Below are 25,484 nucleotides of genomic sequence, written 5' to 3' on the forward strand. Positions count from 1 at the left end.
AATCGTTAAAAAATATTCTCGAGCCTATTTTCCGACAGTAAATTACTTTTGTCTAAAGCTCAAGCCGTTTCCATTATTTCATCAACTATCTGATCGCGAGATTTTCTTCTGTTATTGAAAACCTTAAGAAGGTATGGATATTCATACCCGTGTACTTTCTCGTGTACGCAGTAAAGAGAAAGTATTGCAATTGTGGCGAATTGGAATGAGCGAGGATAGAACCTGGGACCTTGTGGTTCGCAGCCCAGTGACATGACCACGATACAAAAGCAATTGCTCGTGTAGCGTAGCTGTTAACTGGCTTATAAGCTTTAACTACGCAATCGTCAAAAAATTCGAACTCGAGATTTTGATGAATTTCCACGTTTTAGACCTCCTCGAGTTGGGAAAGCACATTTTTAGAAAAATGTCTGTCTGTGATAAAGATGACTCAAAAAACACTTTGAGCTAGATGGTTGAAATTTGGTATACGATCTTTATATCAAATTTGAAGATTTCTATCAAATGTTGAATGAAATCTAATCGGCTGAAAGCCGGCTGTCCGGCTTTCGAATAAAAGTTAACACGATAATTACAAAACCAAGTGAGCTAGATAAAATTCGTTACGTTGAATTAATATCTATAGTGTAGAAAAATTTTTCAGAAACACGTAAACGTAATTACACAATGAAAGGACACATATGAAGCCTGTGACTACAAATGCAGTTTTGTTTCACTGGATAAAAACGTGTCTAAAACACATTCGCTTTTCGTTTACTATTAATCGCCAAATAACTCGCCAAGGATGACGCGAAAGATTCGGTGAAAATCCGAAATATTAACCTTTGGCGTGAATTCAACTATTGTACGCCAATGCTTATAAGTAAGGCATTCTTACGGATGACATTTTTATGATGGGGTATGCGAGTAAGTTTGGGGAAATCACTGCCGCTGGCTCTCGTTTTTATTTTCTGAATTTGAGTTCCTACAAATTCTGATTTTTATTGCCATGATTCAAACTGCCCTTCTCCTCCGCTGTGTATGTGTGCTCTCTGTTTGTCTGGATATGTAAATTTTTGGCTTCATTCTGAGTGCGCTTAAATACCGGGTGTTTCAAAAATGACCGGTATATTTCAAAAATCAATCAAAACTAAACGGGCAGCGATAGAAATAGTTTGTTGCAATATGCTTGGGACAACAGTAAATTTTCAGCAGACAAACTTGCGAAATTAGTTACAACAACAGATGGCGTTGCAGGCGATTTAAAAGATATAGAAGAAAACGCAGTCTGAGTTTGCCATTCTGTCCTTCCCTCCCTTGTTCAACCATCAACAAGCAAGGACCACAGAAAGTCCCTGGCATTTACTAAAAGCAAGGCCATTTAATCCAACTTTCCGCCAGTACAGGAGATAGCTTCTGACTGAAACGGACTCTCCTAAACCACCACCATCAGTTCGCCATTCTGTAAGTCGTCTTTCTGCTTTAAGCGTGTGCTGTTCAGATAGCAAGTTTGTTGTGAAAAAATGGTTTATTTCTTAGAACAAAGGATTTTTCTGGTGTTGGAATTCCACCGCGTAGAACACATTGTTGTTGCAATAAGACGAAGTTTTCAATGAAAGTTTAATGTAACCAAAGAGCCGAAAAGCGATACAATAAAGGATCTGTTTGAAAAATTTTGAAATCGCTAGACATTAACCCCTGCGACTTCTTTCTGTGAGGACACTTGAAAGATCAGGTGAACTGCCACAATCCACAAACAAGTGAAGCAATCCAGCCTGAGACGTTTACACGGGTTTCTGCTTGTTTCATTTTGAGACTACGCCATGTTATTGCTGCGCATGGTGGATATTTGGAAAATATCGTAGTTTAGATTTTTTCCAGACTGCAGCGCCATCTGTTGTTGAAAATTGTAACTAATTTCGCAAGTTTGTCTGCCTGAAAATTTACTGTTCTCCAGATCATATTGCAACAAACGGTGTATTTTTATCGCTGCCAGTTTAGTTTTTACTGATTTTTGAAATATACCGGTCACTTTTGAAACACCCGGTAGTTTCTTTAATTACACTATCTTCCTAATGTGATTACTTGGTTCGTCGTCGGGAACACTAATTGTTTGATTTCTAACGAATAACTCGATGTTCATGATACCCAAACCAAATTATTTTTAAGCACGGAATTGTAGTGAGCATAATAGCTATTTTTTTTAAATAGTTGTTCACTTGACAATAAATTGTTTCACTTGCATACTTTAATAGCCTAACACCTATATAGTGTAAATAAATATTTCTATTGCGTCAAATCTCTCGAAATAATAGTACCGTTAATAAATGACACGAACGTTCAGATTAATGTATACTTCAATTACACATTGGCTTTTGTTATGCTATGAATCTACTTTATACATTGTGCAGATAATAACAATTATTCTTCGGCTTTCAATAATTGAAGGAAACTGCACGATTTATTATTTTTAAAACAATTAAAATCTTTGAATTTAATTGCATCAATTTATCTATGCAATATATTCTAAAGTTATTTCAAATTCAATTCACAAATTATTTCAAACAATCTACGGAATCGATTTTTAAAAACTGCATAATAAATATAAAAAAATTAAATCAAAATTCATGAAGAAAAATTGCATAGTAATTGAATTTCTCTACACCAATTTAATTGCTATGTAATTAAATTTAGTGAGCTATATTTATTTGCATAGCTATAATTAAATTTAGTTATCTATATTGTAAATATACTATTAATGTTATTTGTAAAAAATAAGATTGAAAGTATTTTGTTAAATTTTTAACCATGTAAAAGTAATTTCGAGGTGAAAACACTTATCGAGGAAGTGGGATAAAAATACGTTTAGTTTTTAAATAAAATTTCCTGAAGGGGCGCATTTTAATCTTCCTAGATCTGTTTGTACAAAATTTGGTAATTCTGGACCAAACTGTCTGTAGAGCTCCAATGCGCAGGCAATCTGACTTATTAATACATTTACAATTCCATCCATTCTCCTTATGTTAACCATTTTAACAAAAGATTACATTTGGGCATTGAAATTAGAATTGAAGATTGTGGAACTAGAAGTCAATCTCAATGACTTGTACTTTTCACATCGGTACTATTCAGTTTTGTAAAAGTTCTTGCGACACATTTTTACCTGCGATTTGGAGAGAAAGGGAATTCTGCTTTATGAGTAAATTATTAGTCATAATATATTTTTTGCTGTTTTAATTTCATATTTTAAATATAACTTTCAAATTATTACAAAAATGATTAATATTTTTTAATGAAATGAAATATTAGGTTATTGTCAGTTATACCTAAAATCGTGTATTCAACATTCAATGTAATGCATGCTTGAAGATGCCCATGAATTTTCATCCTGTGAACAACGCTACGATTCCTTTTCTAAAGGTGTTGAATATTCCTGTATCTGTTTAGGGAGAAAATAGGAAAAAGTTAACCAAGATTATTATTAACTTCATTGTCATTTATTGACCTTAAACAGCTTTCTATGGATAGATTTCTGATTGATAATATGCTATTTTGATTTGAAGGTATTTAAATATGAAGGTATAGGCTTTGGAAAAAATGAGGCTCATAATTATTTTGAATACCATATCTATCTTAAATCGGTAATAATAGCCATCTTAAATCGGTAATAATAGCCATCTTAAATCGGTAATAATAGCCATCTTAAATCGGTAATAATAGCCATCTTAAATCGGTAATATGTAACTTTTTATTAATTGAAAGCGTAATAATTATTACACCATTTTTATTGCATTGGACATACTTAATAAACTGTATATACATATATTTATTCTCCAGACTTTTTTTGACAGCATACAACAAAATTGACTCGGATATTGGATGTGACATTTTAGATTATTTTTTATTAACCATTAGGGTCGTGAGAAGTATTGCCACAAGTAATCTTTCTCTGAGAGAGAAAACAAATTGTTGGGTAATTGAAATTGAAAAGCTCAGTAAATTTAACATTTTTCTTTGAAAAAATTTTAAGTTCAAATGTTTTTCTTTTCATAGAAACCTTATTAATGCCATTATAAAAGAAAAGTCAAATGTCCCCCAAACTCTGCTGCCCGCTTTTCATGTTTTGGAAGATTAGTCAAGATTGCATCTGAGCAATCTGAGTTTAGGTTAGGAACCAGGTAACTTTAATGTGGATAAAATTTGAATAAAATTTTAATCGCTTTAGTTTGGGTCTTGGGACAGCCATGTTGGGCCCATAGCCAGATACACCATAATTGATAAGTGGAGAACAAGGCGTGAAGGCGTTTTCTCAATTTCACTAGATTTATCGAAAGCGATCAATGCTATTCAATAAATGGGTTTGAATAAAAAGAAATAAAGCATAAATATCAATAAAATGAAACTAAAATTGTAAGTTTATCTACAGTAGTATAAATTCTAGCTCTCGTTAAAATTCCCACTTTTTTTTCAATTAAAAACAATTGTATTTCTTAAAGATGATGCATACAATAAAAAAATCTAAATATTGTATGCAATAATATTTTTATAAATCAATATATTGGTGCAAGTATTTGGAATTTTTGAGAGTTCAGTTTAAGATTATTTAGCTAATATTTAAAATTTTACATATTTGTTTTTGAAAATCCTAGATCGAACTTTGATAAAGAGGAAATTTTATTTTACAGTTGGTACATTGACATGGATCAAATTCAACGGATTTTTTTTAAACGAAATGAAATCGAAAATACTGCATCAGAACATCGGAGCATAAAATTCAATGCTGAATTAGATAGTGAGATTATAAATTGTTTTACAATCAAAGAAGCTTATTTATGGGACAAGTTGGAGCCGTTATGAATTGAGTACCAATTTCAAAATGCACATTGTTATATTTTCTAAAACATTGCCAGGTGAGAAAACCAGCTTTGGCGGGTCTCTCCCGAAACATTCATACTCTAAAACAAGTTTTAACTCCTCCATAAAATTGTGGAATGATTGCAAGAAAAAATGTCCGTCTGTCTTTTTGTGACAAAAATAACTTGATCGGTTTGAGCTAGACAAATGAAATTAGGCATACGATCTTTATACCAAATTTGTAATTTCTATAAAATTTCATTCGGAATAAAATTCCTTCGGAGAAAGTCTGTCCGTATATACGTTAATAAGAAAGATAAAATTCGGTGCACAGATTTTATGTCTAGCGGAGACGCATATCAAAGTTTGAGCCAAATGCGACAAGGGGTTTACCGTCTGTCGGTCTGTATTTTCAGAAACATGTGAACGCGATAGTCCAAAAACGCAAATATATCAAATTAGTTTGAATTTATATCTGAAATATATCGAATTAGTTTTGGCATTTTGTGACTACAAGTGTAATTTCGTGTCAATTTTTTTTGTTTCAGTCGGTTGGAGAAAACACGTCTATAGCACATTTTATTTTCGACTTCTGTTAGTGGCATGCCAGGAATTAATTGCTAAAACACTTGCCAAAGAATAAAGCAAGCGATTCAATAAAAATGCTAAATTCGCGTCAAAGGATAATTATTGTACGTATTGTATCATTAACTATTGCACGCCAATGTGGTACAAGGCGTTCTCTGGGGAAAACATCTTTACCAGAGAGTAGGCGAGAAAGTTTTAGGAAGACTACTCCCGCTGGTTTTTCAAGCGATTGAAACCAACGATTGACAAAGAAATACAATTTTTAAGTATCAGTATCTCGAATAAGATTTTCAGTTATTGCATTTTAGTTTGCATGCGTGCAGAAATACGGGTTAATTGATGATCAGTCTGTTAACGATTTTTTCACGATCTTGCTTTTTGCGTTTTGAGGTTATAGTGTTCACTTGCTTTCGGACAGCCAGACAGAACCTCGGGATGAATTTCGTACAAAATTTCAATTATATGTGCAAAATTTGACAATTTTACAAATTTGGTCCAAAGATCATACTTAAATGGCTCAAACTTTTATAACTCAAATGTTTGAGCTATCATGGGAGCAGAATGATGGACGTAATTTCAAAAATTTGTTTTTCGAAGTTGTGGAGATACGTCAAAAAATCGAGTTAGAATATTTTGAGTTTACAATACTTTTCCCCTTTGTATATTTCGTGTACGAAAAAGTTAAAAAGTGAAGTTGAACGAAAATTCCACCTCTAATCCGGAACATTTATTCGATGCATTTCCGTCGTTTGTTTTTAGTGTACCAAAGTACTATTTCCTGAACCTATTTCAAATATGAAATAGAGCATCAATTACTTGCTTGACTGACGCACTCGTCTTTGGATTTCGCTCCCATGGTTTCTGTCGTCTTGTCTTCGTCACATTTATCGCACTCGTGCTTCCCGTAGTGTTCTTGATAATAGCCAATGTTGCATAGGCTGCAATTGATGCTGTTGGGTTCGCTATAGTAGCCGGGGAGACATGGAACTATAGAGATAAAAGATGAACTCAAAATTTAATATGGATTTCGATGCAGATAAATTTTTATGGCTTTTGAAAAAATGATGTACTTACAGCATCGCTTATAGTGTGATTTTACTAAATGGAAGCCACCTCGACATGTTATCAGGTGGTGAGTGTCGAATGTTTTCATGTCGGCTTTAATTCGTCCCAGTGGGTTTTCATACATTTTCATGAACTCGGTTTGCAGTATTTTTTCGGCCTGAAATAAGTATATAAATGGTAAATCAGAAGCATATTCTTACGAATTTGTACAAGCGTATCCCTGCCATTTTTGTCTTATGATTAGAAAGATTTTTAGAAATTAGTAGTGCACATCACCTTCGTGGCAACAAAAACGAAGGTTTTGGAAAATACAAGAACTATGGCGCTATCTCTATCTGAATTCCATGCGACTTCACGTTCTGTTGGAAATTTATAAATAGTGGAAGAGTTCGGGAAAACTGAATGTTTCTCTGAAGCTGAGTTCGTTGCGCAAGTAGTGAGCTGTGGGTGCCGAGTGCAATTATTGACATCTTATCAGCAATTTTCTGTCTGAGCTATTATTTTCTACAAGTACATTAGTGTTTTTGTCATGTATTTATGTTTAGGGGAATATTTGTAGAATAAAGTGTGATTTTTCCTTTATCCAGTTTGTCATTTTTTTTACTGCACATCCATCGCATGACTTGTAACAATATTAAGAATTTAATATTATATGCAGAAGTATTTAGATGAGTTTGGCAAACAAAAACGATTGGGCAAGTAACCAAGATAAATTCGATTCGAAACTAATCGATCATATTAAACATTTTCTTATCTCCAGAACTATAGGGTTGATCATAAAATAACTTTCCCTCTTTGAAGGCATGTGGCCAGAAATAATTACAATCCGTTTCGACAGCACTAAAAAAAATAGCGCCTGTAGGTGATTTTTGTTACTAAATCTATTTTGTGCAGTTAGTTTAACCATCCCCTCTGTAATTAATATATAAAAGTTGGTTTCATTGCATTCTGTAGCTATAGCTTCTCAATTCCTTTTAACAAGGAAAATTATTTTATGACCATTCCATACAACATATTTTATTGAAATCTTGCATGTACACAAGCTTATAAAATAACGCACAACTATTGCACACATACACACATTGCGTGAAAGACTCATCAGCTACAGATGATTTAACATAGAGGTTATGGTTCAAACATGATCAATATTATTAAAAGCGGATATGTTCCGTTCTTAAATTATAAAGCTCTCAACATTTTTATCCATGGAGGGATTGCGTTTTATTATTTCAATATCCACTCTTTTTACAAAACTGGTTTCAAGCTCTGGCAGGAGGAAATCGAAGCTCTAAGTAGTCTCTCAAAATTATTCATATCTTCAAATGCGATTTACAACCGGAGTCTGGTTGGCGACTGGGTTTCATCCCACAAATGTTCTTTTCAAAAGTTCAGTTATATAAATGAACCCTTTATGGAAGAATGTTTCAGTTCATACAAATAAAATCATATCTTCATTATAGGGAAAGATCTTTCATTTTTATCGCATACAGTAATCACATAATACTTCCCAAAGATGGTTTTTCTTTTCCGCTCAACTCGGTGCCTGTTTTGGCTATCAAACCTCAGCTGTAATCGTAGTTTCTAATTCAAATGTTGGAGAACGATTAACGTTTCTGTAGTTCTCTCTAGACGAATATACTTCGAGAATTAGGGAATAGACTGAGCGGCGGGTCATCTGAGAACAAAACGGTCTATAAATGATCATCCTATGTGCAAAAGTGGGGCTAAGCTAGTTCGCTGTGGGCAGGAAAGTGGGGCTAAGCTAGTTCGCTGTGGGCAGGAAAGTGGGGCTAAGCTAGTTCGCTGTGGGCAGGAAAGTGGGGCTAAGCTAGTTCGCTGTGGGCAGGAAAGTGGGGCTAAGCTAGTTCGCTGTGGGCAGGAAAGTGGGGCTAAGCTAGTTCGCTGTGGGCAGGAAAGTGGGGCTAAGCTAGTTCGCTGTGGGCAGGAAAGTGGGGCTAAGCTAGTTCGCTGTGGGCAGGAAAGTGGGGCTAAGCTAGTTCGCTGTGGGCAGGAAAGTGGGGCTAAGCTAGTTCGCTGTGGGCAGGAAAGTGGGGCTAAGCTAGTTCGCTGTGGGCAGGAAAGTGGGGCTAAGCTAGTTCGCTGTGGGCAGGAAAGTGGGGCTAAGCTAGTGTCCTGTGGCCAAAAATAGGGAGATGCAAACGGTATGAATTTTTACAAAGCGACTCAAATTGTTTTCTAGAAGCCGAGTTTCAAAATCTATCGCCAAGAGAACTCGTAAGTTATTTCTCTTCTATAATGCCTAGTTTTAATGAACAAATATATCAGATTTTCACTGATAGTCTTAGCTGTCGAATGACTCGGCACAGAATTTTTTCGAAACATTTCCATTAATCAGAAACTGTTTCCTTAGGCCGGATCCGATGTTGACTCTTTAATTCAAGTCTCTAAGAATCTTAATTTGATATTCTTTGTTTCTAACCTTTTGAGGTTTACCCATCTCCTTTCATTATTGAAATTCTGAGGATCATTTATTTTAACTGTTTCTAACTTTCAGTTAGTGTTGCAGCGGAAAGAAAGCATCGTGATCTGTGCTTAGGAGTCTCAGGAAACCGAGAGCCGGTACCTCTAGGTGCGCCTCATAAATGCGCTTACGATTCTAATGTATTCGAACACTAAATGTTAATATCTTTGTTTGGAAGCAAGTTTTTATCATTTTTGAAAAATTCAGCAATTTGATCAGCAAAATATGCAGATCTCTTAATTCCGATGAATATCATTTTCTGGATAAGTGAAAAGAAATGGCGGAACTTAATTAAAATCGCAAATTTTGATTTTAACAAATTACATTAACTTTTGGGTTTGAGATAAAATAAAATACAAAGCATAACTTTGGATGAATTTTCTAAATTTAAGAGCATAAAAAAAATTACTTTTTTGAGTCCATCGAACATTTTCGCTCGAACACACTCTTCATCACATCGCTCATCCGCCAGCTGAGATATGGCTTCGTAAGCGATGGAGAATTGGCAGACTTCTTGCTTCTGTAATTGGGAAAATATTCTTAAGGATATCAAGAAAGAATGCGCTATATTATAAAACAAAAAAGGTGGTATAATTCTTATGAAATCGCCCTCAAATTCATTAGAAATTTAAATATTCGATTAGAACAATATAACAAAGCTTGAGGTTATTGCTGAGTCTATATATAAAAAAATCAAATACCTTCGAGTGATTCCTTTCTTCACATAATAAAAATTTAATTGCAATTTTTTTGTACATTTTTGAATCTTACGTTCATTTAAGGTCAAACTCGTCAGGCGTTTATACTTTCTCGTATACATAGTATAGAGAAAGTATAGTAATTGTCAAAAAATTCAAGTTGGAGATTTTGACGAATCTCCACGTTTAAGATCTCCGCGAGTTCGAAAAACACATTTTTTTTTGGTAAATGTGCGTCCGTCTGTGACAAAAATAACTTATAATCGTTTTGAGCAAGACGTCTGAAAATTGGTACACGATCTTTACTCCAAATTTAAAAATTTCTGACAAATTTTGTGCACAGTCTGTTGAGAGAAAGTCTGTCTGTACGGCTGTTCGAATATAAGTTAACATAATTAAAAAAGGAAAATGAATAAGATTCGGCACACAAATTCAACATCTATAGTGTAAACATCTGTGAAGGTTTGAGACACAACCTACAACGGGTTGACAGTCTGCCAGTCTGTAATTTCAGAGAAACTATAACGACATAGTCCAAAAACGCAATGAATTGAATATATCAAATTTGGTAGGGAATTTTGTGACTACAAATGTAGTTTTGTGCCAAATTTTTGTTTCTATCGGTTGGGAAACGTGCTTCTTAAACACAAATTTAGTTTTCGAGCACTATTAACAGCATGCCAGGGATAATCGCCAAACAGCTCGCCAAGGACGGCACGATAATTCAGTAAAAATGCTGAATTTGCGCCAAAAGAATATTTAGTAACTATTGTACGTCGATGCCATATGATTCATTTTTTGGGATAACATCTTTATTATAGAGTATGAGAGAAAGTTTTGGGGGGGCCTCTCCCGCTGGTTTAAATAAATGTTTTCTTATGTTCTGGATGTCAGAAAATGTTTGTTTTATAAAAGGTAAATTTTAATTCTCTATAGTTGCTATTTAAAGTCAAGCTTTCTGTTGAAACGTTTCTTTCTCAAAAACGTAGTTTTTTTTATATTTTTCTACAACTTATTTCATGCTCTTCCTGGTTTTCAGTTTCGATTTGCGTCTACTTTCTAAATTTAAATCTTCCTATTTTAAATATTGTTTTAACTTAAATAATTTTTTTTGGCATCGAAACTAAGCCGGAAATAGATAAGGACATAAACAAACAAAGGAAACCTAATGGGTGTTTGTTATGAAACAACTTACGGGATGACAAACAACAATTCGTAATTTATCAGATTTTCGGAACAATAGTTTAAATGAAAACAAATCTTGTTTTCCACTGAGCAACCATTGGAAAACAAGAACTGATTTTACATTTTTTTTTTATTTCAAGGATTTTAGTTTCGTAAGGAACGTAGAATTTAACAGATAATATCGGTTTTATCTGAAGATCACTTCTATTTATCGAAATATATGCGTCATTAGTTATTGTACCTGCTCTTCACCTATGTTTATCTGTTACATGTGTATAAAGTATCAACGGGGATATTCTCCTTGAATCTTTCGTGCTTACTCTCTAATAAAGGTCTTAGTTCTCTCCCCCACATAAAATTGTGGTTCTTGGTTAAGGCCTCAAATGCGTTGTATGACATTTAAAAAATAATAGCTACCAAATATAGATTTTTTGGCGTAAATTTAGTATTTTTGCTGAATTCTTCACGCAAATATGTATTTTGAATCCCTTTTGATGGCCAAAATAAACCAAAATTTGACACGAAACTACAGTTGTTGTCACAAGGTCACATATCGAGATTCATTAAATCATTGCGTCTACATACATACGAAAATAGACCAACAAACGATAAACACATAAGCAGATTTGATTCAAAATTTTATGATGATGTCGTGTCCGCGTTACCACGGAAAGGGGGTGCAGTAGCTTCTGAGGGTAAAGACCCCTGAGCACCCGAGGGCAGAAGTCTGACTTCTAGCTCATATGAAAATGAAACTCACACGTTCGCTTGCACAACCTCTTTTTACGGGGGGGCGACACATTCACACACCTAACAGATAGAACACAGACGAAGAACAACCATGCCCGAACTGGGATTCGAACCCGGGATACCCAGATCACGGGGAAGATACGCTACTCCTATGCAAGGACGCCGGTTCAAAATTTTATGATCTACTTTTTAGATAACGTGTATCAAATTTTATATCTCTTTACGTTTTGTAGTATCAAGTTCATCTATGACTGGACAGCCTGACCATAGCAGCGAAATGAGGGACATACAGAAAATAACTGTAAACAAATGAAGAATTAGCCAAAATATCCATTTGGAAAAGTGTATGCAATACCATCATGAATATATGGGGAAAAATTTCATAGTGTTTTTCTGTAAAATGGAGGAAGTATTTATGATTAAAATGATCATTTTTAGTGAACTGAAAAAGGGTCCCTGCTAAAAGATATCCTTAGTCACTTCAGATTGTAAATCCCCAACCCGCCACCCATCAAGTGCGTTTTTCAGAAAATTTGTTTAATTTTATTTTATTTTATTTTTTTTATTTTCTTTGTTGTTTAACTCGAAAAAATGTGCAATAATACCGAATATTACATTTTTTTAAATTTTAGCATAAAACTTTTTCCTACGTTTTCATTATATCACAGGAAACAGGTATATATAAACGGCATAGCATAATTCCGCTACTATAGGCATATATTACATTCCTGGCTATAAGAGAGACCGTTTTGAATTTAAAGGACATAACCTCTTAAGACGCCACTACCGAAAATGAATTATTTAGGATGGAAAATCAATTATAGGAATAAAATATTAAAATTTTTGCTATTAATAAGCGTGCAAACCGTTTCTGATAATTCACATTTCACCACTCTGATGTGACCTGGGGAGCAAAAGTCTTGTGCGCACACTCGAATCGCAAGCAAGTCCCTCAGCATGGACAGCATCACTTCCTTACTGTACTTCGACATATCGATGAAGACGGTCGTCACAAACTTGTGCCCAGACAGCTCGTATACTGAAAGTTAGGAAAGGAACGTTAGCAAAAATTATCATAATAATAATAATTCATATTTAACAATTACAAAAAAAAAAAAAAAAAAAAAAAATCTTGTATTGCAATTTTTGAAAGAAGTCGAATTTTCTGACTTTTTTTAATCACAAAAACCATGCTTTTGAGGATGTTAATTATTGAAGATTTATTGGATAAAACTGTTTAACTAAACATGTTTGTAGCTGACGGCCATCCTCTTGTAATGTTTAACACAAAACAACAGATCATCAAGATTATTTCTTTAACAATTGATTAATCCCTTTACTTTTTTCCTTTGCTATTATTCAAATTTTAGCCGCGGTGGCCTGGTGGTAAGATCTCGGCTTCGGAACCGGAGGGTTTCAAGTACGTGACCCGATTCCACCGAGGAACTGTCATGCAAGGGGGTCTGTTGCACATTAAATCCGTCATGACCAAACTTCCTCCCGCTGGTGTGATGTGGAGAGGGGGGTACCAGCTCGGGTGTCGTCTTCGTCTTCTGACACGGTTCAAAATTACGAGGTCCGTCCCAAAATAGTCCTAGTGTTGCTTCAAACGGGACGTTAATATAACCAATCAATCAATCAAATCATTAGCATCTTTTGTTCCGGGAGTATACTGTCTAATTCAATAAAGATGTATAGTTAATATATAACATCAAGTATAATATTGAATTATATGTAATTTTTGGATTGATTTATAGCATCTTATAAGCAGAGATTAAATAATTCTATGGGCGAGAAGTGATCATTCGATGTCCGTATAACAAGAGTATGACTGACTTTTTGACCAGTATGGCGGTTAACAGTTTGGCTGGTTTCTGAACAAACACAATAATAAATATCTAGAAAACACGAAGAGTGTGATGCATATGAAATATATAAAATTAACCCATTAGCAGCCACGATCCCCATTTGGGGATTTAAGAATTTTACGTATACCACTCGGGTCCAAAAATATATTGGTATGTCTGAAAACATAGTTTTATTTTATATACACAGTTCAATTATGTGTAGCAGAATTCTGTGCTTCGTTTCTTTACAATACTCGACCCAATTTGAAATTCGCCTGTAAGTTGAATGGAACCGAATTGTCATATTTGAAGCATTATATTTTTGGTCTGGTTTTTATATTATAACGAAATACCGTACATAAATATGTAATTTAGAGGCTATAATTGCGATTTGTTCAAATCAAAACATAATTCGAATATAATTATACTGTTACATAACTTTTTGTGCAGATATTTAACTCATCCGGTCAAACATTTAAAAAAAATGGCAGTTAATAGGTTAAAAAGAACTATATTATTCATTTATAGGGAAAGTAGGATTACGAGTTCCGTTTCGTGGACGACACGAAAGTATAAATAGCAAAAGGGCTATTCAGTTTTATAAACAAAGAATGGTTCTGCACTATTTTTGAATGATACTGATACCAGAAAAAAATTAAAATTTGTCATGGGTGTAATATTAGAAAAGTGAAACTCGACAAAAGTTAATACAAAAATGATTCAATAAAGACTTCTTCTCTCTCACGTGCATTATGCAAAGCATTTCTGAAATCATGGGAGAAAACTTGAAAAATATATCAAGTGTGTAGGATCGAATCGTTTTTATAATGAACAAGGTATCATAAAACGTTTAAAGATCCGTAATAGAGGATAGAACCTTTGTTGATGAAGAATAATGTGATAATATAAATAGTAATAATAATAAAAACTTCAATATATGCTGGTCTGTGTTCTGATACGAGGACATTTTGAGTATGTGACATTTGAGAAACATGTTAAAATAGTTTGCTTTTCTTTCTTTATTGGTTTTGTGTTCATCTTTTCTATTCTACAGGTATCAACCCAACACAATTTATAGCCTTTTTTATTACGAAAATAATATTTCTACGAAAACAATGTCATTTGAAATTTCCTAAATGTTACTATTGTAATGGTCATTGACAATTGCACTGTTATGCTCATTGTCATTGAGTAAGTACGTTAAAAAATCTGTTTCTAAAGTTTTATTCTATTTCCTTGAATGCTGGGGATATGTATGCTGATAGTTTTTTTAATAACTAGTACGCAATTCACTTACAAAGAGTTACCCACCTTTTACATTTGCAACTCCATTTTAGTTTTAAAAATAAAAGCATGCCAGGTATACCAAATCGAAACAAAAATTCCTATTATTTTAGAAAACACATTGACAATAAAATATATAAATAAGACTAGACCATACTTCGGGTACGGAGATGGAAAAATTCCGATATGTTAGATGATTTTTGCTTCCCGAGAGAGTACTTTAAGTGCTGTGGTGTCGAAGCACTCCCACTTCTATGATGAGATCTACTTCTAACAGTAGGAGTTGATCGTAGCAGATGATGACCATTAAGGCTTAACCTTAATTCCATTTTCCGTGCTATGACAATGACGTGAGTTTACTTTGGTAGCACATGTATGATTGGAGTATAATATACAATTATGTCAACGTGGTATATAATATACAATTAATCTTTTTTATTCACGCTTTTCTATAATCACTGTAACTTTCATTTTCTCAGCTGGACCATCGGTTTTTGATCAGCTTTGCAATTTCTTTCAAAATATTGAATCTGCTGTTCCATATTTTGAGGATCAAATCAAATTTTATTCAAAGGATCCGCTGTTCTGAAATTTAAAAAAGTTAAATGAATGCCAAATCATGTCCCCCGACCTTAGCAATCATCTGATGATGAATCTGTGAATTAAAATAAAGCTATTAATAGAGGATATTGTGATAAGAGACGATATCTTTCTAGAAAATTCCACATCCTGTTGCAAGGCGGAGGGCTCGCATAAGAAATTCAATTCTGAGTTTTGAATGCTGACCACAGAGTGAGGTCTCTAGTTGCTTATCGGTGCTACGAAAAACTATGCTACTTGCTATTTTGAATTGTCATTTTGGTAATCAACTCAAGGGGTATATTAAAATAGATTTCAATAACAACAAAAAAAATGACTGAAATAGTTAAATAAGTTATACCGATTAGCTTGTGTTCATAAACTTTTTTCGGTGGTGGAGACACTGCTTTGGCTGAAGACTGAACAGTGCATTTGTAGATACCGCTGTCTCCTACATGCGCGTTGACGATCTCCAGGTCACCACTGTCCAACTTGATGAAACGAGCGTCGATCAACTCCCTGCCTGCTTGGTCTGTCCAGTTGTACGAGTTGCCAGCTTCTCTCAGCTCTTGTGGTTCGGTCTCTTTGGGGAGGCAGCTGAGCCTCAAACTTGATCCTCGAAGCACGGCGTAGTTGCCTCCTTTTCCAACGACTAAAACATTATGCAAAAGCATTATTGTAAATATATTATGGCATATTATACACCAAATTGTTTTTTTTTCTTCTGTTCTGGTCCTCTAAATAATTTCTGTTTAGCTTCTTAAATACCATTTCTATGCAGAGAAATAAATATAAAATTATTTAAACTCTTCAACAAGTTTGAAATAACTAGATAAAGATGTTATCTCCAACAGCCTAAATTCAGATTATTAAATAGGTTAAGCAGACAACTACCTTAGGGCTTCAGAGCTTAGAAGGTCTGAATCGATTTTTTTTTTGTCCAGTGTAAAAGTAATTTAATTATATGATGTCAATTAATTCAGGCTGTAGAGTCGAATTTACTCAAATTAAAATCCAATATATTCCAAGTTAATTTTAGAGCATTATTTTAACGATATTCCTAATTATCGTTTGTAAATTCTATGCTTTTTGTAATTTAAAAAACGGTTTATAGTTTAAAAAAAGCTTGATTCTACTAACTATTTAGATTGTGATAAGAAAAGTTATTTTATTTAAATTTTAATAGTGCATTTTATATGCGCAATATACTGAAACCAATTTTTTTTAATGTTTTGTTGTTTCAGTTTACCAAAAAATTTCTATTTAAAGCCACTTACATAAAGATTAAATATTTTTTATCGACTTTAATTTAGTTTTGAAAGTTTGAAGAGGGGAAAGGGCCCTAAAATTGCCTAAGGGCTCCTTAATCTAGCTCTGCTTATTTTCCGCATAAGATTATGAAAAGCTGAAAACCAATAGCACTGGAATTATGCCGATTCTTCTAGAAATTTCTGTACTCTGTCTCGGAAGCTATAAAAAAATAAACACCGAGAGTATGAATTGAGAGAGTTGAATCAGTTGAACGAAGCGCAAGCGTTGAGTTAGTTGAGTAGGGTTAAAGCGATTGGCGAGTTGAAGACTGAAACATGTGCTGAATCTTGAAGTCAAGTATTGAAGCAATATCAAGTCTTGTACTGAGTAGTCAATCCTACAGTAGTGAGTTGGCAGTGGAGTACATCTAAGGTCAGGAGACAGTGGTGAATACTAGAAAGTTTTGACGAGACCATCTTGAATAGTTGGTTGGTTTGTGTGGTTTATTGGCGCAAAAGCCACATTTGGCCATACTGCGCCAATCAAATAGTAAAATTATAAGATATGCTAATTTAACAAATGAGTGTTTTAAATAAGTGTGCAAAGATAAAATTGTATAATGCAAAAAAGTTATCTTAGCATCTGAACATTTAAAAACATGGTTCATGAAAATTTGAAACTATGAAGAACGAACAAGAATACAAAAAATGTTCAACACAAATAGAAAAATTATATGCAAGTAAAAAAGCCAATAGCTTTTAAGAATTTAAAAATACTTGGATGGTATTTTTCACCCACCAAGTCTTATAATGTTGAAGAAGAGTTAAAAAAACGAGCACGATAAGAATTAAAAACAGGACATTCAGTTAAGATATGGTGAACAGTAAAATCAATTTGGCAGCTGTTGCATATAGGCGCATTTTCCCCGAATATTGAATAGTTGTGTGCAGTCTCTCTTGTTGATGAGTGTTTTGTGGTTTTTCTTTTGGACTGCTGTGGTTGTTTACTACCAATTAACTACTTTTGTGCTGCTGTTTATTGTAAATACTGTTCTTGCATACGTCTTAGTTGTGTATTTGTCGTTTGTTTGTGTTTCGTGCTTACATGTTGAATAAATGTCTTAATTTATTAGGGAGGCTTGTTCGACTGTGTCACTATACACCCACTACACTAAACTCGTTTGATTATCGTCGATTTTAGGAAATTTTACAGAGAATTTTCTGCAACAATATGTGTGTGTTAGCTCTCTATAGGACAGTTGCCAAATTTGGATATACTTTGGAGAGGGGGAATCGGAGCACCTCGGAGCGGTTACTTAAAAATTAATTAAAAATAAAGATGAATTTTGGTAATTTTTAACGATAACTTTCAAAAATATGATTGCATAAAAATGAATTTTCTATCGTTTCAAATATTAAAATTGTCTTTATTTGATTATTAAATTGGTATCGTTAAACTTTTCCCGAATTTTGGCAAATTTATTAAAAATATTTTTTTTCCTAATTTTCAACTATTGATTACATTGTTGACCTGACCGTTCAAACCGTTTTTATTGCTTAATCAAAAATTTAATCCCGTGATTTTTTTTCTATTGTTAAAAGCTAAAGATTTAAGATTCTGTTTAATATATGTAGTGCTTATAAGGCGAATAAAAATTATTCATTACAGGGATGTTCATAAAATAGATGAACCACACATTTAAATTTTTAGTAGTGCTATAACGTCATGTTACTGATCTCCAGTAGAAAGTTTCATATATGCGATATAACATAGGCAAAACAAAGTAACACATATTTAATGTTTGACAAATTCGCTGTATCATGGCCATAAAGATATATCTAAAGAATATCACTGAAATTAAATATAACAAATATCACTGACTGACAAACTAGTTGACAAAGGTAACTAATATTTGTTAAAATTAATTTTTTTTTAAAAAAATTGAACTTTATGTATATGAAATGCTGTCATTTGCAACAGTATTAGAAATATGAAAACACGAATGAAAAAAAAATCTCGATTTTAAGGCGCACAATCAAAAGTATTTTCTTTTTCTAAAAAATTATCTATTCTTTTATAAGAAGTGATATTTATGTCTACAGATTCGACATTCATTTTGATAGCATTGTCGAGAATCATTTTAGATTTATTATGCAACCAGTTAAATGTTTCTACCTTTAAGGAAAATACCTATTTAAATTATCATAAACATATATATGTAACATAAATATAATAATTATTTAATTATCAATATAATAATTAAACAATTATTATATATATAAATTGACATTGAATAAACTCGTCGTAACGCAAAATGTACTTTTTCCTATGACGAGTATACTCGTCAAAAACAGTTAAATGGTTAATAAAAATGTATTATATATATTAATTTCGTGTCGGAGCGCACTTTTTATTTTATATCCACGCACGAAAAAAAAATTAAATAGGAAAAACTCATTGCAATTTTCCACGCAAAATCTTGGTAATCATAGAAAGGCGTGTAACAGGAAACGAATTTAATTACTTCCTGAAACAGATTTACAACTGTAGGTCGTCATTCAATGTGAAACTTACGTAATTTCACTGCTAGAGGATACAGACCACGAGGAAATGAAATATCAATAAATAACATGCCTTAGAAAGAGACTATGAATTCTTTTTTAAAAATTAATTACGTAACGGACACCTTTTTTTAGATTGGAATCTGTATGAGGGCGTTTATTTATTTATGTTTTTAAATATTTTTTTTACGTTTCGCTTTTAGCATCAATCAAGGGTTATGTAAGCTTGTTAATGGAATATGAAAGTATTAAGTATTCCTAATATTTTTTTGTGAAATTTTGAAATAGTTGTAACTTTGTAAATTATTATCAAAAAGAATCTGTTATAAAAGAAAGGGGAAAAAACTTAATATATCTAATATATTTATCCCAACTTTAGAATTTTTTTAAAGAAATTAATGCATAAAAAATGGTCTGTTTTCCTGAAAGTAAATTGACTTCTTAATTTTTTTTCTAATCATTTAAATATAGAATTTATACGAAGACCTTTTTTATTCTTGTAATGAATACTCAATCTTCTTTAGGGGAAAAAAAAACTAGATTTTTGTTCAATTAACAACTGGATAGTATTTTAATTTCTCATATACGAAGTAAATAAATAGAAAGCATTATAATCGTCAAAAAATTTATCCTCCAGAGTTTACCGTGACTCAACGTTTCAGATATCTCCGAGTTCGTAAAATGCGTTTTCCGAATTAGGCATGTCTCTCCATACCTATGAATAAGGTAATTAAAAAACTCGTAGAACTAGAGTAATGAAATTTGGTATATAGTCTTAGCACTAATTTTGTAGATTTTTATTAAAATCTGAGTGAAATCCGACAAAAGCGAAATCTGTTTGTTTTGATATATATGGAAAACGTAACTCATAAATTCAAAGAGCTTGTAGTGAATAGCTTATAAGCCAGTTAACAACTAAGCTGCACGAGCAATTGCTTTTGTATTGTGGTTATGTTACTGGGCTGCGAACCACAAGGTCCCAGGTTCTATCCTCGCACATCACAATCCACCACAAGCTATTAGATGAACTTTGATATGCAGATTTAGCGACAGATTTCTGAATAGGCAGATGCATTGGCCTCAAAAGTAGGGGGGGGGGCGCAAGTATATCGATTAAAAATGTTATTTACCTAGTTATAAATCTGAAAGAAATAAAAATTAATACAAATTCTTTGAATTGTAAAATATTATCATTACAACAAATATTTACAATGAATTATTAAAATGATTATTAACCACTTATTTTCAGTTCCATACATATACGTACATTAAATATAACGAATGAAGGATTATGTTCTTATGTAATTAAATAAAATCCAGTCTATTTTATTATTTCAGTTTATTTGTTTTATATATTAGAAAAGTAATAATTTAGCTGATTATGTTACATTTTGCATGAGAAATTCTGCAAAATATAAATTTCTAATTCTATATTTTGAAGCTTATTAATATTTACTTATTATCTATCATACTAATGAGTTATTTTTAGTTGTAAAACAATTATTAACTCATGATTTATTTCTTAAAACATTTTGTAATTTTAGTCATTTTTTTTCCACGATATTCATACTAAAAAATGAATAAAAGCATTATCAATTTCATAAAGTTATTACTTTCTTGTATATTTAGTAAAAATAAAATATAGTAATCGTCAAAAAATTCGAGATCGAAATTTTGATCAATCTCCAAGTTTTAGACCTCTCGGAGTTCGAAAAACACATTTTTGGAAAATGTCCTTCTGTCTATCTGTGACAAAGATAACTCAAAAACAATTTGAGCTAGATAATTGAAATTTAGTAAAAGGTCTTAACACCAAATTTTCAAATTTCAATTAAATTTTAAGTAAAATATGTGCAGAGACAGTCCATCTGTCTGACTGTTCGAATGCAAGTCAAAATGATACTACTAAATGGAGAGAACTAGATAGACAAGATTTGATAAACAGATTTAACATCGATAGTCTAAACACGTAACAAATTTTGAGCCAAATCCTACAAGGGATTGACCACCTGTCGGAAACATGAAAATGCAAGAACTTAAAGTCGCAGTCTAACTTAAATATGTCAAATTGGATATACGGTTTTACAACCCCACTTATAGTTTTGGGTCAAATTTTTCTTAAAAAAGCTTGGGAAAAACGCGTCTAAAACACAAATTCAATTCCTGGATACTATTAGCAGCACGCCAGGGATAAATCGCCAAAAAATTCGCCAAGGATGACACGACAGGTTCAATAAACATGCGATATTCACGCCAAATGTTAATATTTCGTGATTATTGTACGCCAATGCCATGTAAGGCGTTCTCTGGGATAACACCTTTATTACAAAGTATGAGAGAAAGTTTTAGGAAGACCACTCCAGTTGTTTTCCATTTTTTTTCATATCTAATGAATTTCAGTGTAATATATCATTTTAATAATTTTTTAAAACTTCGTTGTGATTAAAGTTTAGTTTCAGAATCAAAGATTGGTGAAAAATTTAAAACTGTGCCCATTTTTAAGAAGCACTGGAATTCTTTTTTTGTAACATAACTATGAATTAGGACGTAAAAAATATAAATAGAAAGGTACAATGTATGTACCTTTATGTATAGTACAATGAACAGAATGGTGTAAGACTTCTAAAATAGTATGAGTTATATGTCTATTAAAATTTGAAATTTAAAAATATTTTGTTAAAGAAACCATTAAGGCCAAAATTGCACAAAATATTTAATTGAAATTTTTAGCCATTAACCAACTAGTTGCCAAAGGCGGCTAGTTTCAAATAAATACGTATAAAATTTAAAGCATACCAGAAGCAAAATGAATGTTAAAATGAAAAAAAAAAATGATTCCATTTCTGAAGATTACATTGAAACTATATCTGAATATCTGATAAAGCGAACATTGAATGATTGATATCACTTTCTCTTTATCTTATGTTTATTTTTATTCTCCTGATTTGTACAGCAGCTATTTAAAACATTAGAAATTATCAGTCCAAAATAGAAACAAAACATTTTATTTCAGTTAAGTTTTATCGAAATTCTTGATAAAGGCTTTATCAAGAAAGAGTGAAAATTGATGAGTAGCACAGGTTTTCCCTTTCATCAGTATTTGAAGAATGCTTGATTAAATAGTGCATTGCGTCAGTGGTGACGATTATCATTGATTTGCCTATCGTTTAGAATAAATATTTAGAAAAAAATACTGAGGAATGTATGAATTCAGTTTTATTTTTTTTCTCTGAAGTATTTGGCAAATTGTGTTTGATTTGTTAACTAATATAGTAACTGTAACGAATAAAGTTTCGATGTTTTTTGAAAAATTCTGACAAAGCATTCTCAGTTTATTATAAAACACATTGTTTAAAATGTTGCGTTCTCAGTTAGTCATGCTTTCAAATATTGAAAGCCCTCTAAGGACCTTTAAGGTATGTGACATTCGGGATGATTTTTTTGAAAAACGTGCGAAACTAATTATATTTTTGAATATAAAAAAAAAGGTTGAAACAAAACTTGGATGGAACCAAAATATACCAATTAAGTTGTCGTGGCTGGTTCGTGAGTGCTTTCAATAAATAGGCAAATAGAAAACTTAACAGATTTATTTCAGATTCGTTCGAGTTACTCTGCTCAGTAACTCCTTCTCCTCCAAGAGCCAACACTCGAATGACATCACTCCTTTAATTACACTCGCGCTAGTTGCCTAGCGCCATCTATGAACGTTTATTTCCTAACGCTTCAAAATCCAATCACTACATAAGTGTCAATTGTTTTTCAAATTTCAAAAATTGGAAAAATGAGCTGTGTTTTGGTTTAAAATAGGTATAAAACTAAAATTTGCTTAAAATGCTGCAGATAGTTTAAGAAGCATATTATCTAGTTCTTGAACTAAAAAATAAGTTGTATTTCTGCCCATTCTTTAAATATTGGGGTTCGACTGATAAATGACGCGAAAATTTCATTTTTTTTTTTTTCACATTCTGAAGCACTAAAACAATTATAAAATACTTCTAAGTTGATAGATTACTTATTCTCTAATTCAGAAACTGCAGAATACAGGGTGTTCATTAATTATTGTCGGGGTTTCCGTACCTCATATCTTTCGAATAAAAAATATTACGCAAAAACCGATTACGTATTCATAAATTACAACTCAAAGAATTTTATAAATGATATTAAAGTGTAAAGCTTTCACAATTTGCACTTTGTAGGCATTCAGCTGAAGGCGATTATGTATTCGTAAATTACAACTCAAAGAATTTTACGTGGCAACAATGTGAAGAGGTGGACCAATCCCATAGCCACCGAGATCACCAGATATAACACCGCTGGACTTCTTTCTATGGGGGTTTGTCAAGAACATTGTGTACAAGACCCCTGTGCCCTCCCTTGATGAATTGAAGCGCAGAATTGTTACTGCGATCCAAAATGTTACCCCACAAATGCTGGAGAACACTTGGAGGGAAATTGAATTTCGTCTCGATGTGTTACGAGCCACGAAAGGCAGCTTTGTGCAAATTCATTAATCTTTTTAATATCATTAATAAAATTCTTTGAGTTGTAATTTACGAATACATAATCGCCTTCAGTTGAATGCCTGCAAAGTGCAAATTGTGCAAGCTTTACACTTTAATATCATTAATAAAATTCTTTGATTTGTAGTTTACGAATACGTAATCGGTTTTTGCTTAATATTTTTTATTCGAAAGTTATGAGGTACGACAATAATTAATGAACACCCTATATATTGAAAAATTATTATGTGAAATTTGAGTAGAAAATATGCATTAGAATTAAATTTGAGAGTTTTCGTCAGAAAATGCAATACTTAGATACAAAAACAAATAAGTACATGGAAACAAAATTCTAAAAGCGAAACAAGAAAAAAGTAAAGTCTGAATCTATTTAGGTATTTAACCAAACAAGCACATAAAAGGATTGGGATCGAAGAATAGTAATTTTCTGTGGATGCTTTTCTCTTTCTTTTAGATCGTAATTTTAAAACCATTTGGTTCTTAGTTCCAAAATTAAAAATATAATACGCCATTTTCAAACTAGCAATCTTTAATATTTAAAAACAAGTTAGACTTTTAAATATTAAAGATCACGAATTGATATATAATAATACAGTTAACTTGTGTGCATATAATGAATATCAAATGTCTAGCTCATATTTGAAATCTTTCATCAAATATTGGCGACAATGCAGCATAAATAATAACGAAACGTAGCAAACAAACATTGGTGTCCGAATTTGGCGGTTTTGCATTGGTTCTAAGCAAGCGCGTCATCAGTCGTCGCCAAGTTGAAATATTGATATTAATTTTTACATTGTCTATAAATATCGTTCTCCGAATATTGCTATTCTCCAATTATCGCCAAATATTCAACAATATCTCCAAATATATTACCAATTTTGTATTATAAATATAACAATAGCTAAATATTGGCATGGAAACCTTGGTGCATTATGAATGGTGCCATGTTACATAATGTCTCACGAATTAGTAGATACTAAGAATATAATGGATTATGTAATTTTTTTTCTTTGCTCTGCATTTTTATTTTAAATTATCAAAATACATCCAGATAGTGAAAATTTTAGAAACGAGATTAGTTTGAATCCCTCATTGACTACGATTAGACATTATGATTTTAAAGACAAATAATAATATTAAATTAACTTACTGAAAGCATCGACCGAAGCCACTAACACAACTATGAGTATTGAACAACAAAATGTTCTAACCTAAAAAAGAATTAAAATAATAAAAAATTAGAAAAATTATAACAGCATATCATTTTTTATTATTCTATATATGTAATAATATATAATTTAAATAATAAAAAAAAATGCTGTTATAAAATAATTTTAATACCATTTTCTTAAAAAATATTGCACTTATAAAGAATATGATTTATATATAAGAATACAGTATATAAAAGAATATGAATTATCTCGTTATTTTTTTAAAGATAAAATGAATTTTAATTATCAAAATACTATAGAGTAAAACATGAATTTTCTTAAAAGTACAATACGAAGCTTCCAGTGACATAACGCATTTTTTTGTGATGACATAAACAATTTCGTAAAACAATTTGAATGTAGCTGGAACTAACTTACGCAGTTGTTTTGCATCAATAAAATATTTTGATAAATTTTATGTATGTCATTTTTATAGTTCTTTTTAAAATTCAGTATAACTTCCAATACTGATTTACTAATTTTAATACTTCATAAGATAAAATTTATATAATAAAATTTTACTTTAACATCTAGGGATTCTTTCTTCCATTGGCTGCTGTAAATGGAATTGAGGACAAAATAAAAATTTAGGTATGGCTCTAAAAGCAAGTCTTAAATTTGAAC

The 25,484-nt window shown here is 32.1% G+C and overlaps 1 protein-coding gene across 1 annotated transcript; it reads right to left on the bottom strand.

The window, feature by feature from the left end:
* Positions 1-4,200: 4,200 nt before the first annotated feature.
* On the bottom strand, positions 4,201-15,985 carry LOC129987512 (uncharacterized). Its single transcript, XM_056095485.1, has 6 exons — positions 15,673-15,985; positions 12,468-12,640; positions 9,378-9,488; positions 6,496-6,643; positions 6,238-6,408; positions 4,201-4,322 (listed from the first exon to the last, which is right to left on the bottom strand). Exons 1-6 carry the CDS (start codon positions 15,983-15,985, stop codon positions 4,201-4,203), a joined length of 1,038 nt encoding a protein of 345 aa, XP_055951460.1.
* Positions 15,986-25,484: the final 9,499 nt, after the last annotated feature.

The sequence above is a fragment of the Argiope bruennichi genome, chromosome 10 (assembly GCF_947563725.1).
Source record: "Argiope bruennichi chromosome 10, qqArgBrue1.1, whole genome shotgun sequence".
NCBI classification, from domain to species: Eukaryota; Metazoa; Arthropoda; class Arachnida; order Araneae; family Araneidae; genus Argiope; species Argiope bruennichi.

Coding starts and splice junctions, on each gene's coding strand:
- LOC129987512 (XM_056095485.1), bottom strand. CDS start 15,985: ATGCTTTTGCATAATGTTTTAGTCGTTGGAAAAGGAGGCAACTACGCC. Junction 12,641..15,672: donor TTATGAACACAAGCTAATCG/GTATAACTTATT, acceptor CCTAACTTTCAG/TATACGAGCTGTCTGGGCAC. Junction 4,323..6,237: donor CGAGTGCGTCAGTCAAGCAA/GTAATTGATGCT, acceptor TTTATTGAATAG/CATTGATCGCTTTCGATAAA.